This window comes from Pogoniulus pusillus, chromosome 29 (assembly GCF_015220805.1).
Source record: "Pogoniulus pusillus isolate bPogPus1 chromosome 29, bPogPus1.pri, whole genome shotgun sequence".
Lineage (NCBI taxonomy): Eukaryota > Metazoa > Chordata > Aves > Piciformes > Lybiidae > Pogoniulus > Pogoniulus pusillus.
In genome coordinates, this window is record NC_087292.1 from 1,382,990 (window position 1) to 1,398,079 (window position 15,090).

Sequence of the window (15,090 nt, forward strand, 5' to 3'; positions counted from 1 at the left end):
GCGGGGAGCAGGGCAGCTGGGCAGGGCAGGGCAGGGCAGGGCAGGGCAGGGAGGGTGGCAGCTGAGGGCAGGCATAAGCAGAGCAGGCAGCCGAGCACAGCAGGAGCCACAGCCCCAACCTCCAGGGGAGAGCTGGGGACAGGGCTGGGGGCAGAGGACACACGAGGTGAGGACACGGCGTGGTCAGGAGCACAGCAGAAGCCAGGGCACCCCCGCGGGCCCTGGGGGCAGCCTGGGAGGGCTTCTGCTCACACAGACAACCAGGACCACCAGGACCACCTTCCTTAGTGGGATAGAAGATGCCATGTGCCTGCTGGGGCAGACCCCAGCTCTCTGCTGACTGGGCTGCTCTGGCATCCAACCCCCCTGTGCCAGGGCATCTGGTATCCCAGGAAGCAGGGTGGCAGCCGGGGTGGCTTGGGAAGGATGGACAATACGATGCACTGATGAGGACTAAGATACTCCAGAGAGAAAATACCTCCTGCTTGTGCCTGGGGGTTGTTTCGTGCTCCGGCTGGCAGCAAAGAGAGGGTTAAAAGTAACCAGCAGGGTCAGTCCGGGGAGCTCATCACAGACATCGCAGTTCTGCAGCTGGGCTGGCAGGGGCAGGACTGAGAACCCTCCCCCCTCCCCTCACAGCACGGGGCTGAGGTGTCCCCGGGCCAGCCCAGGGCACTGGGTAGGGAGTGGGTGGGCTGTGCCCAGGCAGTGTCAGACGGAGAATCACAGAGTTGGTTGGGCTGGCAGAGCTCTCTGAGGTCATCCACTCCAACCCTCAGCTCAGCCCCACCAGGGCCACCAAACCCTGGCCCCAAGTGCCATGGCCACACAGTTCTGGAACACCTCCAGCTATGGGCACTCCACCACCTCCCTGGGCAGCCTGTGCCAATCCCTCACCACTCTGGCACCAAAGACATTTGTCCTCCTCTCCAACCTGACCCTCCCCTGGCTCCATTTCAGGACATTTCCTCTCCTTCCATCCCCTGACCCCAGGCAGCAGAGCCCAACCCCAGCTGCCTGCAGCCTCCTCTCAGGGAGCTGCAGAGAGCAATGAGCTCTGCCCTCAGCCTCCTCTTCTCCACCCCAACCCCCCCAGCTCCCTCAGCTGCTCCTCCCCAGCCCTCTTCTCCAGACCCTTCCCCACCTTTGCTGGCCTCCTCTGGCCCTGCTGCAGCTCCTCAGTGTCCTTCTGGGAGTGTGGTCCCAGAACTGAACCCAATGCTCAAGGTGTGCCCTCAGCAGTGCCCAGTCCAGGGGCACCATCCCTGCCCTGCTCCTGCTGCCCACACCATGGCTGATCCAGGCCAGGCTGCTGGTGTCCTCCTTGACCACCTGGCCCCAAATCCCTCAGCCACTCCAGGCATGACTGTGCCTGTCCTGTCCCCATCCTAGTCCCAGAGTGAGGCTGCTGCCAGCTCCAGCCCTCCCTGGGGACAAGCCTTGAGACCACCTGGAAGCAGCAGGGAAGTCAGAGTTCATCCCAGCCCTCCCCCACAGCTCCATATCCACCACTGATGCTAAGAGCCATATCCTAAGGGGCACAGCTGGCAGCGAGAGGCTTCTGTGCTGGATGTGATCCAGCCCTGCCACCTGCGCCCGCTGCCCTTCCAGGTACGTGCCAGCCCACTCCTCCCCTGCCAGCCTCCTCTGTACCTTCAGCTCCTTGATCTTTGTCGGGGTGGTGACCTCCTCGTCCTCTGCCTCGGACCTCCTCCTGCTGCCAGGTTCACCATCCTCATCCTGCCTCTCACCCTCGGCGGCGCCGTCGTGGTTCTCGCTGACGGAGGCTGGGCGCGAGAACTCTGCCCACAGAGGGGGTGGGGAGAAGCGGAGGGGTCACCCCCAGCTCCCTTGCCACTGCCGACCCCAGCCCCTGCCAGCTCAGAGCTGGCACCAGGGCGAGCGGGTCCCAGCACTGCCCTTGCTCATGGGGCAGCCTTGTCCCTATGGCAAAGGCTCTGTGCCCACCCCATTTGGGTGCCCATTCGGGGTGGGCACAGACTCTTTGCCACAGGGACAGGCTGCAGGGGGAAGCCTGAGGTGGGTGCCCACCTCCCATGCCTCATCCCCTGACCCGTGGGCACCTGTCCCCATGGCACAGGCAGCCAGTGAGCAGGGCTTAGACAGGAAGTGCCCAAAGACCACCTCTGGGGGCCTCTTCCTCGTTCCAGAGCTTGGGGCTGAGCTGCAGGGCAGGTGAGGTTGGAGTGGAGCTGGGCAGGACTCGGCCAGGAGGCCACTTCTGTGATTCTAAGTCGCTCACCCAGCACAGGAGGGCAGCCCTGAGCCCCTGAAACCCTGCCCCTGAGGGAGAGCAGCAGGAGCACTGAGGAGCTGCAGATGCTTCAACAACTGAACAAGGCCAAGTGCAGGGTTCTGCACTTTGGCCACAACAACCCCAAGCAGCACTACAGGCTGGGGCCAGAGTGGCTGAGAGCAGCCAGACAGAGAGGGAGCTGGGGGTGGTGGGAGAGAGGAGCTGAAGAGGAGGCAGCAGTGCCCAGGTGGGCAGCAGAGCCAATGGCATCCTGGGCTGGCTGAGGAGCAGTGTGGGCAGCAGGACAAGGGAGGTTCTTCTGCCCCTGTGCTCAGCACTGCTCAGGCCACCCCTGGAGTGCTGTGTCCAATTCTGGCCTCCTCCATTGCAGAGAGATGCTGAGGTGCTGGAAGGTGTTTGGAGCAGGGCAGCAAGGCTGGGGAGGGGCCTGGAGCACAGCCCTGTGAGGAGAGGCTGAGGGAGCTGGGGGGGTGCAGCCTGCAGCAGAGGAGGCTCAGGGCAGAACTCATTGCTGCCTGCAGCTGCCTGCAGGGAGGCTGTAGCCAGGTGGGGTTGGGCTCTGCTGCCAGGCAGCCAGCAGCAGAAGAAGGGGACACAGGCTCAAGCTGTGCCAGGGCAGGTCTAGGCTGGATGTGAGGAGGAAGTTGCTGGCAGAGAGAGTGATTGGCATTGGAATGGGCTGCCCAGGGAGGTGGTGGAGTGGCCGTGGCTGGAGGTGTTGCAGCCAAGCCTGGCTGGGGCACTTAGTGCCATGGTCTGGTTGGTTGGGCAGGGCTGGGTGCTAGGCTGGGCTGGCTGAGCTTGGAGCTGTCTTCCAGCCTGGCTGATTCTCTGATTCTGTGATTCTATGACCGCGGCTACAAACCGACCCCAGCCCAGCCCTGCCGCCGCAGCGCTGGCACCGTGCCCGGGCAGCAAGCCCCCAACCACCCCGGGCCCAGAAGGCTTCCAAGGGCAGAAGTGGAGTGACCCCCCCCCGGGCAGTCCATTGCCACCCTGCAGCGGCAGTGCCCGGCCCAGGGGCAGCCCTGCGGGAGGGGGCGGGGCCAGGCGCGGCGGCTCCGCCCCCCTGCCCTGTGCCCCGCCCCCCTGCCCTGTGCCCCGCCCAGGGGCGGTGCCTACCTCCGTCCAGGCTGCGGGACATGGTGCAGCGCTTGCTGCAGGAGCGCTCGAAGAAGGGCGCCGGGCGGTCGATGAGGGCGCTGGCCTGGCGGGTCTGCGCCTGCGTCCGCCCGCTGTACCGGAACTTGGAGCCCATCACCAGGAAGCCCTTGGGCGGCGGCTCCGGGGACACCAGCCTAAGGGGGTGGCAGAGACCCAGGGTGTGTCGGCAGCAGCTTGGCAGATGGCACCGGGCTGGGTGTGAGTGCTGATGGAGGCTCTGCAGAGGGGCTTGGGTAGACTGGGTCTATGGCCAGTGTTAATGGGATGAGCTTCAGCAAGGCCAAGTGCCAGCTCCTGCACCTGGGCCACAACAACCCCAAGCAACACTCCAGGCCTGGGGCAGTGTGGCTGGAAAGTGCCTGGCAGAAAGGGACCTGGGGGCTGTAGTGGGCAAGCAGCTGAGCAGGAGCCAGCAGTGCCCAGGTGGCACAGAAAGCCAATGGCAGCCTGGCTGGGATCAGGAATGCTGTGCCCAGCAGGGGCAGGGAGGGGATTGTGCCCTGGCACTGGGCTCTGGTGAGGCCACAGCTCAGCAGCTGTGTCCAGTTTGGGGCACCTCAGCACAAGAGAGCTGAGGAGGTGCTGGAGGCAGTGCAGAGGAGGGCAGGGAAGCTGGGGAAGGGCTGGGGAAGAGATCTGATGAGGAGAGACTGAGGGAGCTGGGCATGGTTGGTGTGAGGAGGAGGAGGAGGCTGAGGGCAGAGCTCATCACTGCCTGCAGCTGCCTGAGAGGAGGCTGTGCAGAGGTTGGTGCTGGGCTCTGCTCACAGGTACTTGGTGGCAGAAGAAGAGGGAATGGCCTCAAGCTGCAGCAGGGCAGGCTTAGGCTGGCCAGGAGGAGAAGTCCTTTGGCAGCAAGAGTGGTCAGGCCCTGGCACAGGCTGCCCAGGGAGGTGGTGGAGTCCCCAAGCCTGGAGGTGTTTGAAGGTGTTTGGCTGTGGTGCTTGGGGCTGTGGCTCAGGGTGAGCCTTGCAGAGCAGGGTCAGTGCTTGGGCTTGGGGGTCCTGAGGGGCTTTGCCCACCTGAGTGCTTCTGTGACCCCAAGAGGCGCAGAGCTGTCAGTGAGCCCCATCCATGCCCTCCCTGGGGTTGTCCCCCCCCCCACTCCAGCATGGCAGAGGCAGGAGAGTGTTTGCCTGTGAGAAAGAGGTGGTGTGGGCCAGGTGTCCTCACCTGAAGAAGGTGTGATGCTCTATGCAGACCTTCCAGAGGCGCTTGGCAGAGCGGTGGTTGGGCAGCTTGAAGCCAATGGTGCTCTCAAATTGTTCGTACTTGGAGGGGGGAGACACAGAGACACAGCAGTCAGAGTGGAGGTTGGGCTCTGCTGCCAGGCAGCCAGCACCAGAAGAAGGGGACACAGCCTCAAGCTGTGCCAGGGCGGGTTCAGGCTGGATGTGAGGAGGAAGTTGTTGGCAGAGAGAGAGTGATTGGCACTGGAATGGGCTGCCCAGGGAGGTGGTGGAGTGGCTGTGCCTGGAGGTGTTTAAAAGGAGGCTGGGTGAGGCATTTGGTGCCAGGGGTTGGTTAATTAGAAGGGTTCAGTGCTAGGTTGGGCTGGATGATCCCAGAGGTCTCCTCCAACCTGGTTAATTCTGTGATGCTGTGATTGGGGGTGTGGTAATAAAATCCCTTTCCTGCTCTTCTTCTCTCTTGCTCCATTTCCCCCCCCTCACTCTCTCTCCCCCCTTCTTTCTCTCCTTCTCTCTCTCTCTCCCTCCTCTCTCTCTCCCCTTCTCTCTCTCTCTCCCCCCTTCTCTCTCTCTCTGTTCCAGTCACCTTATCCTTTAATACAGAACCTCTCTGTTGAGATTTGGTCTCGCCTGTGCCTTAATTGCACCACACAGAAACATAGATGAACAAATCCCTCTCCTCTGGACCAAGATATGTTTGGTCTCTCTCCTCCAGAGCAAGACAGCTGCCCTAGAGGACAGGCTGAGGCGGGTGCCACCTTGCCAAGGCCCTCAAGTTTCCCTGGCAGGAGCCATGAGCATGCAAGAAGAGAGTCCAGAGCAGCGCTGGGAAGGTCCCCGTGGTGGGATCTCACTTTTGGCCTAAGCCCTTTCCTCCACTCTAAATGCTTTTTAAGTGCAGGATAAATTCCCTCAAGAAACAAAAAGCTTTTTACAGCTCCTCTTGGCAGGAGGGCATGGCTCTGCAGTTGAGATGCCCTGTCCTTGCCCTCCCGCCCGCTGGCACACGTGGGCACAAAGGCAGCAGCGCACATGGCAGGCCAGGGAGGAGAGCCCTCAGCCAACCAGCGGAAAAGCCTCCCGGTGGGGCTTTGTTAAGCTTGGAAGGCACATCCTGAATGAACCCTCAGTGCCCCCCTGGCTGGTGGGCGAAGGAGCCTGCGGTGCCCTCAGCCTGCTGGAGCCGCCGTGCCAGTGGGAAGATGCCAGTGTGCATCGTCAGGCCCTGGCTGAAAGCCTCCCAGCGCCACAGGGGATGCGCTGGCTTGGCTCGGGCGGAGGCTGGAGCCAAGCAGGCAGCCGCGGTCCAGCAGGGGCAGCAGCCTGCCGTGCCCGGGGCCGTGCCCAGGGCAGCACCCACCTCACCCGGGCGGATCTTGATGTAGAAGTTGCTTCTCTTGTAGGAGATTTTGAGGATCTTGGGCCAGGCGAAGCGGTTGATGCGCAGCCGGTCCCGGTAGATGAGCAGGCCGTTGGCACAGACGCCCAGCATGATATCGATGCCCTCCGAGTCCTGCCGGCGGCAAGGGGGACAGGAGGGGACTGCTCACTGCCCAGTCAGAGCCAGCCTGGCCAGCAGTGCCACGCAGCCTCTGACTGGGTGCTCTGCTCCGTGGCACCGGCTGGCAGAGGCTGCTGCCTCAGGCTGACTCTCTGCAGCTCCTCTGGTCCCACCCCGAGCCGGCTGCACTGTGCTGTGCCCTTGCTGGTGGGAGGAAGGGAAGGACAGGATGGGCTGGCACTGCCTGTTCCCCCCTACCTTGGCATGGTGCAGGTCCACCCCGTACATGGAGAGCTTCTTGGCATTCTCCAGGAAGTGGATCTCTGCTTCCCCAGGAGTCATTCCCCTGCAGGGAGACAGACAGACAGACATCTTCAGCAGTGCCATGGCTGAGGCACAGACAGACAGACAGAGGCTGCTGGGCAGGTTTGCTGAGGATGCCAAGCTGGGAGGCTCAGCTGAGGCAGCTGGAGGCTGTGAGGCCATGCAGAGAGGCTTGGACAGACAGAGCTGGGCAGAGAGGAACCTGAGGAGGTTCAGCAGGGATGAGGGCAGAGTCATGCCCCTGGGAAGGAAGAGTCAACTGCAGCAGCACAGGCTGGGAGGTGGCTGCTGGAGGGCAGCCTGGGGAGAAGCACCTGGCAGTGCTGCTGGGCAGCAAGTTCTGCATGGGCAGCAGTGTGCCCTGGGAGGCAGGAGGGGCAGTGGGGTCCTGGGGGGCATTCAGAAGAGTGTGGCCAGCAGGGCTAGGGAGGTTCTCCTGCCCCTCTGCTCTGCCCTGCTGAGCCCCACCTGGAATCCTGCACCCAGCTCTGGGCTCCCCAGTTCAGGAGGGACAGGGATCTGCTGGAGAGAGCCCAAGGGAGGGCTCCAAGGATGCTGCCTGAGGAGGAGAGGCTGAGAGCCCTGGGGCTGAGAGTCTGCAGAGGAGAGGCTGAGAGGGGACCTGAGCAATGTCTGTAGGTAGCTGAGGGCTGGGGGGCAGGAAGGGAGGCACAGGGACAGCCTCTGCTCACCTGTGCCCTGCCACAGGACAAGGGCAAGGGAGGGAAACTGCAGCACAGGAGGTTGCAGCTCAGCATGGGGAAGAACTTCTTGGCTGGAAGGGTCCCAGAGCCCTGGCACAGGCTGCCCAGAGAGGTTGTGGAGTCTCCTCCTCTGGAGCCTTTCCAGCCCTGTCTGGATGTGTTCCTGAGTGCCCTGCTCTGGACTCTGTGCTGCTGCTGTGGCCGGGGCTGGGCTGGCAGCTCTCCCGGGGCCCCTGGCAGCCTGTGCCCCGCGGTGCTCACCGGTAGGTCTTGTGCAGCTCCATGATGCGCTCCTCCAGCTCGCGGGTCTGGCTGGGCGCGAAGCGCAGCTCGCTCACGTAGTTGCCCAGGTGCTCCTCGCCGTCGTAGTCGCCCAGCTCGGCCTGCACCGCGTAGGAGCCCAGCAGGGCGTGGGTGACGAAGGAGCAGGGCAGGCGCCCCGTGATGATGTCTGCCCGCAGCTGCAGGCACAGGTAGTATCTGCGGGAGGGGCAGAGCCTGAGGCTGGGCTGCACTCAACACCCCCCTGGGCACCGCTCTCTCTGGGCACTGCCACTGGAGGTCCATGCCCTCTGCAGCAGCCTGGGAAGCTGGAGAGAACATCCCACTCTGCCCAGCTCTCTCTGGGCACTGCCACTGGAGGCCCATGCCCTCTGCAGCAGCCTGGGAAGCTGGAGAGAACATCCCACTCTGCCCAGCTCTCTCTGGGCACTGCCACTGGAAGCCCATGCCCTCTGCAGCAGCCTGGGAAGCTGGAGAGAACATCCCACTCTGCCCAGCTCTCTCTGGGCACTGCCACTGGAAGCCCATGCCCTCTGCAGCAGCCTGGGAAGCTGGAGAGAACATCCCACTCTGCCCAGCTCTCTGTGGGCACTGCCACTGGAGGCCCATGCCCTCTGCAGTGACTTGGGAAGCTTCAGGGAACACTCCACTGTGCCCTGCTCTCTGTGGGCACTGCCACTGGAGGTCCATGCCCTCTGCAGCAGCCTAGGAAGCTGCAGGGAACTCCCCACTGTGCCCTGCTCACACTTCCTGGCAGTGCCCTGGGAGCTGTCCCAGCAGCTGTGCCCATGGAGGGGCAGTCCTCACCTTGTGATGTCCTCTGTGAGCTGGGCAGGGTCTGGAGGGTAAAACTTCACAGTGAAGGCAAAGTTCCAGGGCCCACCTAGGGAGGGGAGACAGCAGTAAGGGCACTACCCAGGCTGGCTGCATGCTGGCATGGAAGAGCAACCAGGCAGCCACTGAAGGTCCCACTACCCTTTGCAAGCCTGGCACAGGGCAGGGACAAGGGAGCTGACTGAAGAAAAGCATCCCTGGAAGGGTTTAAGGCCTGGGCCAGTGGAGCTGTCCCTGCCCACGGCAGGGCTTGGAGCTGGATGAGCTTCGAGGTCCCTTCCAAGCCAAGGCAGCCTGTGGAGCTCAGGAGCAGTCAGCTCAGCCTGGCCACCGATGGCACAGCAAAAGCCTCGGCAGTGGCACCTTGGGTAACAGCCCTTCTGCCACCCCAGCAAGGCACCAGCATGGGCAAAGGCACCCCAAGACCTGTCCCAGCAAGCCCCCCACTCTTCCCCCCATTCCTCAGGGCAGGTGAGGGTGGTCTCAGCCAGCTCTCTGGTGGCACAGATGGGGTCCTTCGTGCCCGCCCCTGCCACCGCTGAGAGGAGAGGAGGGTAAGGGAGAGGCAGCAGCAAGCGCTGGGCGCAGGCCGCCTGGCACAGTGCCCGCAGAGCAGCTGGGGAGCAGCCCTGCTGGGGCTCTGGGGAGCAGCAGGGCCGGGGGGGTGCAGCAGCCCTCAGCACTCACTGCGGATCTGCTTCTTGATCTCCTTGGAGGGGTCCAGCCAGTTCTGCGGGAGGAGACAGCAGGTCAGGGGGCGCCGGGCAGCAGCAGCTGGCACGGCAGGACCCTGGCACACACTCACCTTCTGGCTGTCCGAGTCGCAGAAGGTGAGCCCGAAGTAGTCCTTCTCCAGGAGGTTGAGGTGTTCGCACACCAGGTCGAAGAGGACCTGGCCCCGGGCGTGCTTCTGTCAGGGACACGGAGAGGGCAGCGCTGAGCTGCTGCCCTCTGCCCGGCGGCGCTGGCAGGCGCAGGCAGGGAGCGCTGGGGAGCGGCAGGGAGGCCCTGGCACTCCAGACGACCACCCACACACATCGTGGGCTGCCCTGGGGAGAAGCCCTCTGGCCTGGCAAGGCTGCTCTGGGGGCACCCGGGTGGACAGGGCATGCTGCAGCTCAGCCAGCGTGCTGCAGGTTGCAGGTGCCAGAGGCTGGAGGGACCTGGTGCCCACCCAGCTCATCCGCTGCCACACCAAGGGACAGTGATGCCAGGCCAGGCACAACAGGAAGCAGGGACAGATGAAGAGAGAGGTGGCAGGGCTCACGGCAGCTGGCACTGCCCAGGGGACAAGCTCCTTTCCAACACCCTCCCTGCTGCTGCTGGTGGCTGTGTCTCAAAGCCATGAAGAGCCTGGCACACAAACCAGGGGGGCACCCTCCTTACCCAGCCCTCTGGGTTCCCCTCAGCTTCCCTTTGGCACCCGTGGCAGCGAGGCTCAGGCTTGCCAATGGAGATGGGCAACCCCCTCCATGGGCACTTCTCCCCTGTTTACAGCCTGGCAGCTCCCATCCCCCCATGCCAGGACATTCATTTACTGCAGCACCTTCACCCCAGGGCACCAAGTGGCACCCCCAGCCTGCACCTCCAGGCTCCTGCTGCCCTGCAAAGCTTGTCAGCAGCTCTGGGGGCCCTTCTTGGGTCTCCTGCTTCCTGCTGACTCGGGGTTGGAAGGCAGGGGCTCACCCATGGCACACACAGGGGCACCACACTGAGTGCCCTGACTCCCTTTAGGACTTTGAGGCAGTTTAAACACAAATCCAACCCCCTGCCCACACTCAACCTCCTGCCAGCAGCAAGTGCCAAGGTCTCCCTGGCAAAGGCTCTGGATTTCTGCTCCTGAGCAGCCTCAGTGCTTACATTTTAAAGCAAAGTCACCAGTCCATAAAAATGTCCCTGCCAGCAGGGTGATGCCACTGGGCAGAGCAGTGCTGCCTTGCCCAGGCTGCAGGCAGGGCACAACTGTGAGTGCTGGGCACAGAAAGAGGTGGTCCCAGCGAGTCCTTCACCCACCTGCCTCTGCCCCTGCCACAGAATCCAGCCTCAACTCCAGATTTAATCCTGGCAGCTCCCCCCTGAGAAGGCAGAGGTGCTGTGCTGCCAGGGGCTGAAGCAGCCCTCTGTGCCAGCTACCAGTGCCTGCTGTCCCTCCCTGCTGTGACAGCCACCCCCAGGAGCACACCCACCTGTGTGCCCATGGCACACACAGGTGATGCTGCCTGACTAGTGGGTGGCCTACAGCCAGAGCAGGGTGCTGGGCCACCTGCCCCGGCACACAGGAGGGTGCAGCCCCCAGAATGTGCCCATGTACACGGGCACAGGCAGACAGAGGATGATGCCCAGGCTCTGACTACCTCCCCACCCAGTTCCTGGCCTGCCAGCTCCATGGGAGTGCCAGCAAGGGACAGGAATGCTCCAGGCTTGGGACAGGGCAGCTGGAAAGTACCTGGGGGTGCTGGGTGACAGCAGCTGAACAGGAGCCAGGCTGTGCCCAGGTGGACGAGGAGGGCACCAGCAGCCTGGCCTGGATCAGCAATGGTGTAGGCAGCAGCAGGGCAGGGATGGTGCCCCTGGTCTGGGCACTGCTGAGGGCACACCTTGAGCATTGGGTTCAGTTCTGGGCCCTCACTCCCAGAAGGACACTGAGGAGCTGCAGCAGGGCCAGAGGAGGCCAGCAAAGGTGGGGAAGGGTCTGGAGAAGAGGGCTGGGGAGGAGCAGCTGAGGGAGCTGGGGGGGTTGGGGTGGAGAAGAGGAGGCTGAGGGCAGAGCTCATTGCTCTCTGCAGCTCCCTGAGAGGAGGCTGCAGGCAGCTGGGGTTGGGCTCTGCTGCCTGGGGTCAGGGGATAGAAGGGGAGGAAATGTCCTGAAATGGTGCCAGGGGAGGGTCAGGTTGGAGAAGAGGACAAATGTCTTTGGTGCCAGAGTGGTGAGGGATTGGCAGAGGCTGCCAGGGAGCTGGTGGAGTGCCCATGGCTGGAGGTGTTCCAGAACTGTGTGGCCATGGCACCTGGGGCCAGGGTTTGGTGGCCATGGTGGTTGGAATGGATGACCTCAGAGGGCTCTGCCACCCCAAACAACTCTGTGATTCTGTGAGAAGATGAACACAGGGAGGGTGGGCACAAACCCACCCAGGGCAGCTGTGAGGGCCCACACCTGCCAGCCTCAACACAGCAGCGCTTGCTGATGCCCCAGCGCAGGGCACAGCCAGCGTGCCAGGCTTGAGGTGCCAGCAGCCAGGCTGGCACGTGGCTGTGTGCTGCACATGCTGTCAGGCACAGCTCTGCCCCCACCCATCCAGCTTTCCAGACACTGCTTGCTGCTGCCAGCTGCTGCCAAGTGTGGATTCCCTGGGCTGGAATTCCCAGGCAGGCTCTGGCGGCCCTGATTCCTTCCCCTTAGTTAGGAATTTCATCCTCCATGGCAGGTCCTGGGCATCCTCCTGCCTAAGAGACAGCTCCTACCAAGCTGCCCTGGCAGAAGCCCCGGGCTGGGCTGAGAGCTGTGCCCTCCTTGGTGCCAGCACAGCTGCCCGAAGGCAGGACTCACCTCCACCTCGCACTCGTAGTCGGAGCCGTCGAGCAAGGTCACCCTGCAGACTGCACTCTTCACCTTCTTGGTGCTCTTCTGGGGGGACTTCTGGGTCTTGCTGGGGGTGGTCTTGTCCGAGAGCCCATCTGTCTCACTGTAGTCCTTCTCCTCCATCTCGGTGCCCTGCAGCAGGGGCACAGGCAGAGTTAGCTGGCACCGCTGCCAGGGCGGCTGGGTGGGCAGACAGAGAGCTGGGAGAGCCCTCCCACGGCGGGCAGGAGGGAGGCTGATGGGCACAGCTCTGCAGCCAGCAGGACTTCTCCCACCCCATGCCACCAGCACGGACGGGGGCCCTGGCAAACAGATGCTCACGAGAGCCCCAGGGTCAATTGGCACCTGCAGCCCTCCTGCCCCACTGGGGTGCAGCCACCGGCCCCAGCCGTGCCAGGCACAGCTCAGTCCTGGCACACAGGGCCACCCACTGCCCTGCCCCAGTGCCATTTCCAGCAGCCAGCACTCAGGCTGCCCTGGGGCTCCGTTTGCCCACCCTGCCTGCAAGGAGGCCTGCAAGCAGCTGAGAGGCAGCTGGCGGAGCCCAGGTGGTGCCCTGCTTGCAGAGGGTTCCCCGCCGGGACGCAGCCCTGCTGGCACAGACACGGTGGCACAGACACGGTGGCACAGCCCCTGCCCCTGCTGCAGCTTCCTCTGCCACGCCACAGCACCCAGACTCACAGATCACCTAGATCCAGCCCCTGCCCTGGGCAGGGGCACCTCCCACTAGCCCGGGTTGCTCTGAGCCTCATCCAGCCTGGCACTGAGCACCTTCAGGGAGGGGGCATCCACTGCCTGCCTGGGCAGCCTGTGCCAGTGCCTCACTCTAAAGGACTTCTCTCTGCCTGGCCACGATCCACTCACCGGCTCCACGCTGCGGGCATCAGCCTGCGCCCCAGGCTTGGCATTGGCCTCGGCGTCGCGGCCGGTGGGGTTGGTGCCAGTAGGGTTGGTGCCGGTGGAGTTGGTGCCGGTGGGGCCGTGCCCAGCTGCCTCCAGCTGCTGCTGCGGAGCCTCCTCCTGGGCGCTCTTCACCTCGGAGCCAGGGCCTGTCTCTGTCGTCATGGCCGCTGCTCACCCTCTGCCAGCGCCACCCACACGGAGAGACAGCAGAGGTCAGGAGCAGTGTGGGCAGCAGGACAAGGGAGGTTCTTGTGCCCCTGTGCTCAGCACTGCTCAGGCCACCCCTGGAGTGCTGTGTCCAGTTCTGGGCTCCTCCATTGCAGAGAGATGCTGAGGTGCTGGAAGGTGTTTGGAGAAGGGCAGCAAGGCTGGGGAGGGGCCTGGAGCAGAGCCCTGTGAGGAGAGGCTGAGGGAGCTGGGGGGGTGCAGCCTGCAGCAGAGGAGGCTCAGGGCAGAACTCATTGCTGCCTGCAGCTGCCTGCAGGGAGGCTGTAGCCAGGTGGGGTTGGGCTCTGCTGCCAGGCAGCCAGCAGCAGAAGAAGGGGACACAGCCTCAAGCTGTGCCAGGGCAGGTCTAGGCTGGATGTGATGAGGAAGTTGTTGGCAGAGAGAGTGATTGGCATTGGAATGGGCTGCCCAGGGAGGTGGTGGAGGCACAGTCCCTGGGGGTCTTCAAGCAAAGCCTGGATGAGGCACTTAGTGCCATGGTCTGGTTGGTTGGTTAGGGCTGGGTGCTAGGTTGGACTGGATGAGCTTGGAGGTCTCTTCCAACCTGGTTGATTCTATGATTCTATGTCACCAGCTGCCTGGGCACATGTGGCACCTGCCCAGCCCTGCAGCCCCCAGCTGGGCACCCGGCGGTGGCTTGGCCAAGGGCAAGTGGCAGCAGCACAGCAGGGCAGGATTCCAGCCTAGCTTGAGCCAGCAGAGGGACACCGGCGGCAGGGACCCGCTGCAGCCAGGGGCCAGGACTCGTGTGCCATGGCTGCACAGCCCCCTGCTGCCCCCGGCCCTCCTCTGGCACTGCTGCTGAGGAAGGGCCAGGCGGTGGGCACGGCTAAAGGCTGCCCTGGCACAGGAAGCCGCAGCCAGGGACACCCCCACAGGCTGCACGGTGCCCTCCGGGCTCCCCAGCAGCTCTTGCTGCCTTCCCACGGCCAGACCCTGCCTGCTGGGGACACAACCTGCAGCCTGTGCCCAGCCCCAGCTGCCTGTCCGGTGCCAGGGGCCAGAGCAGAGCCAGGGACAGGTACAGGCTGGGGGAGGCAATTCCCATGGCAGGGGCTCACTGCCACAGTGCCAGGGGCTCACTGCCACAGTGCCAGGGGTTCACTGCCACAGCTCAGCAGCCCTCCTGGGTTTGAAACAGCATCACAGCAGCATGCAGGTGGGCAGAGCCCCTCAGCATCCCAGGTCCAACCTAGAGCCCTGCTCCACAGGAGTCACCTTAAGCCATAGCCCCAAGCACCACATCCAAACCAGCCTCACACACCCCCAGGCTGGGTGACTCCAGCCCCTCCCTGGGCAGCTCATTCCAGGCCCTGACCACTCTCTCCCTAAAAGCTTTCTCCTGATGTCCAATCCAGACCTCCCCAGCCTCAGCTTGAGGCCATTCCCCCTTGTTCTGCCTCCAGCTACCTGTGAGCAGAGCCCAGCAGCAGCCTCTGCACAGCCTCCTCTCAGGCAGCTGTAGGCAGTGATGAGCTCTGCCCTCAGCCTCCTCCTCCTCCTCACACCAACCATGCCCAGCTCCCTCAGTCTCTCCTCATCAGATCTCTTCCCCAGCCCTTCCCCAGCTTCCCTGCCCTCCTCTGCACTGCCTCCAGCACCTCCACAGCTCTCCTGTACTGAGGTGCCCCAAACTGGACACAGCTGCTGAGCTGTGGCCTCACCAGAGCCCAGTGCCAGGGCACAATCCCCTCCCTGCAAGTGCTGCTGGCTCCTGCCGTGCCCCCCACACACAGGGGCTTTGGTGGCCATCCCCCAGCCACCACTTGGGCTTCTCAGGCCTCCCCAGCTGCCCACTGCTGGGTGCCCTGGGCCGTGCCCAGCCGTGCAGGACCAGCTGGCATGGTCCCCACCAGAGTGTCTGCAGCTGCCCATGGCCCACTTTGCTCACAGATGAGCAGTGCCAGGAGTGGTGCCCCCAGCACCACTTCCAGCCCCGATGTGGAGTGTGGGAATCCACCCAGCACATTCCAGAGCTGTTTCAGGAATGACAGCCCAGCTGGCACCAGCAGCACTGGCTTCTCCCTCAGCAGGCTTTGCCCCAGGCACAGCAGCACAGGGGTGAGGTGCCAGGGCAGCTCCAGGTGACAGAGATGGCCACT

General features: G+C 63.8%; 1 protein-coding gene across 10 annotated transcripts in view; it reads right to left on the reverse strand.

The window, feature by feature from the left end:
• EPB41L1 (erythrocyte membrane protein band 4.1 like 1) overlaps positions 1-15,090 on the reverse strand; it is a 96,126-nt gene that overhangs the window by 29,870 nt on the left and 51,166 nt on the right. For 8 of the 10 annotated variants that reach the window (XM_064167765.1, XM_064167763.1, XM_064167760.1 and 5 more), the window contains 12 exons: positions 12,722-12,938; positions 11,825-11,989; positions 9,083-9,187; positions 8,965-9,007; positions 8,251-8,326; positions 7,423-7,641; positions 6,392-6,479; positions 5,993-6,145; positions 4,616-4,713; positions 3,401-3,576; positions 1,654-1,802; positions 479-514 (listed from right to left, as the gene is read on the reverse strand). In XM_064167765.1, the coding sequence (XP_064023835.1) occupies positions 479-514; positions 1,654-1,802; positions 3,401-3,576; positions 4,616-4,713; positions 5,993-6,145; positions 6,392-6,479; positions 7,423-7,641; positions 8,251-8,326; positions 8,965-9,007; positions 9,083-9,187; positions 11,825-11,989; positions 12,722-12,922 (1,509 nt within the window). In that variant the 5' untranslated portion in view covers positions 12,923-12,938. The remainder of the gene's footprint in view (positions 1-478; positions 515-1,653; positions 1,803-3,400; positions 3,577-4,615; positions 4,714-5,992; positions 6,146-6,391; positions 6,480-7,422; positions 7,642-8,250; positions 8,327-8,964; positions 9,008-9,082; positions 9,188-11,824; positions 11,990-12,721; positions 12,939-15,090) is intronic. The other 2 variants (XM_064167764.1, XM_064167759.1) reach the window with 1 other exon arrangement.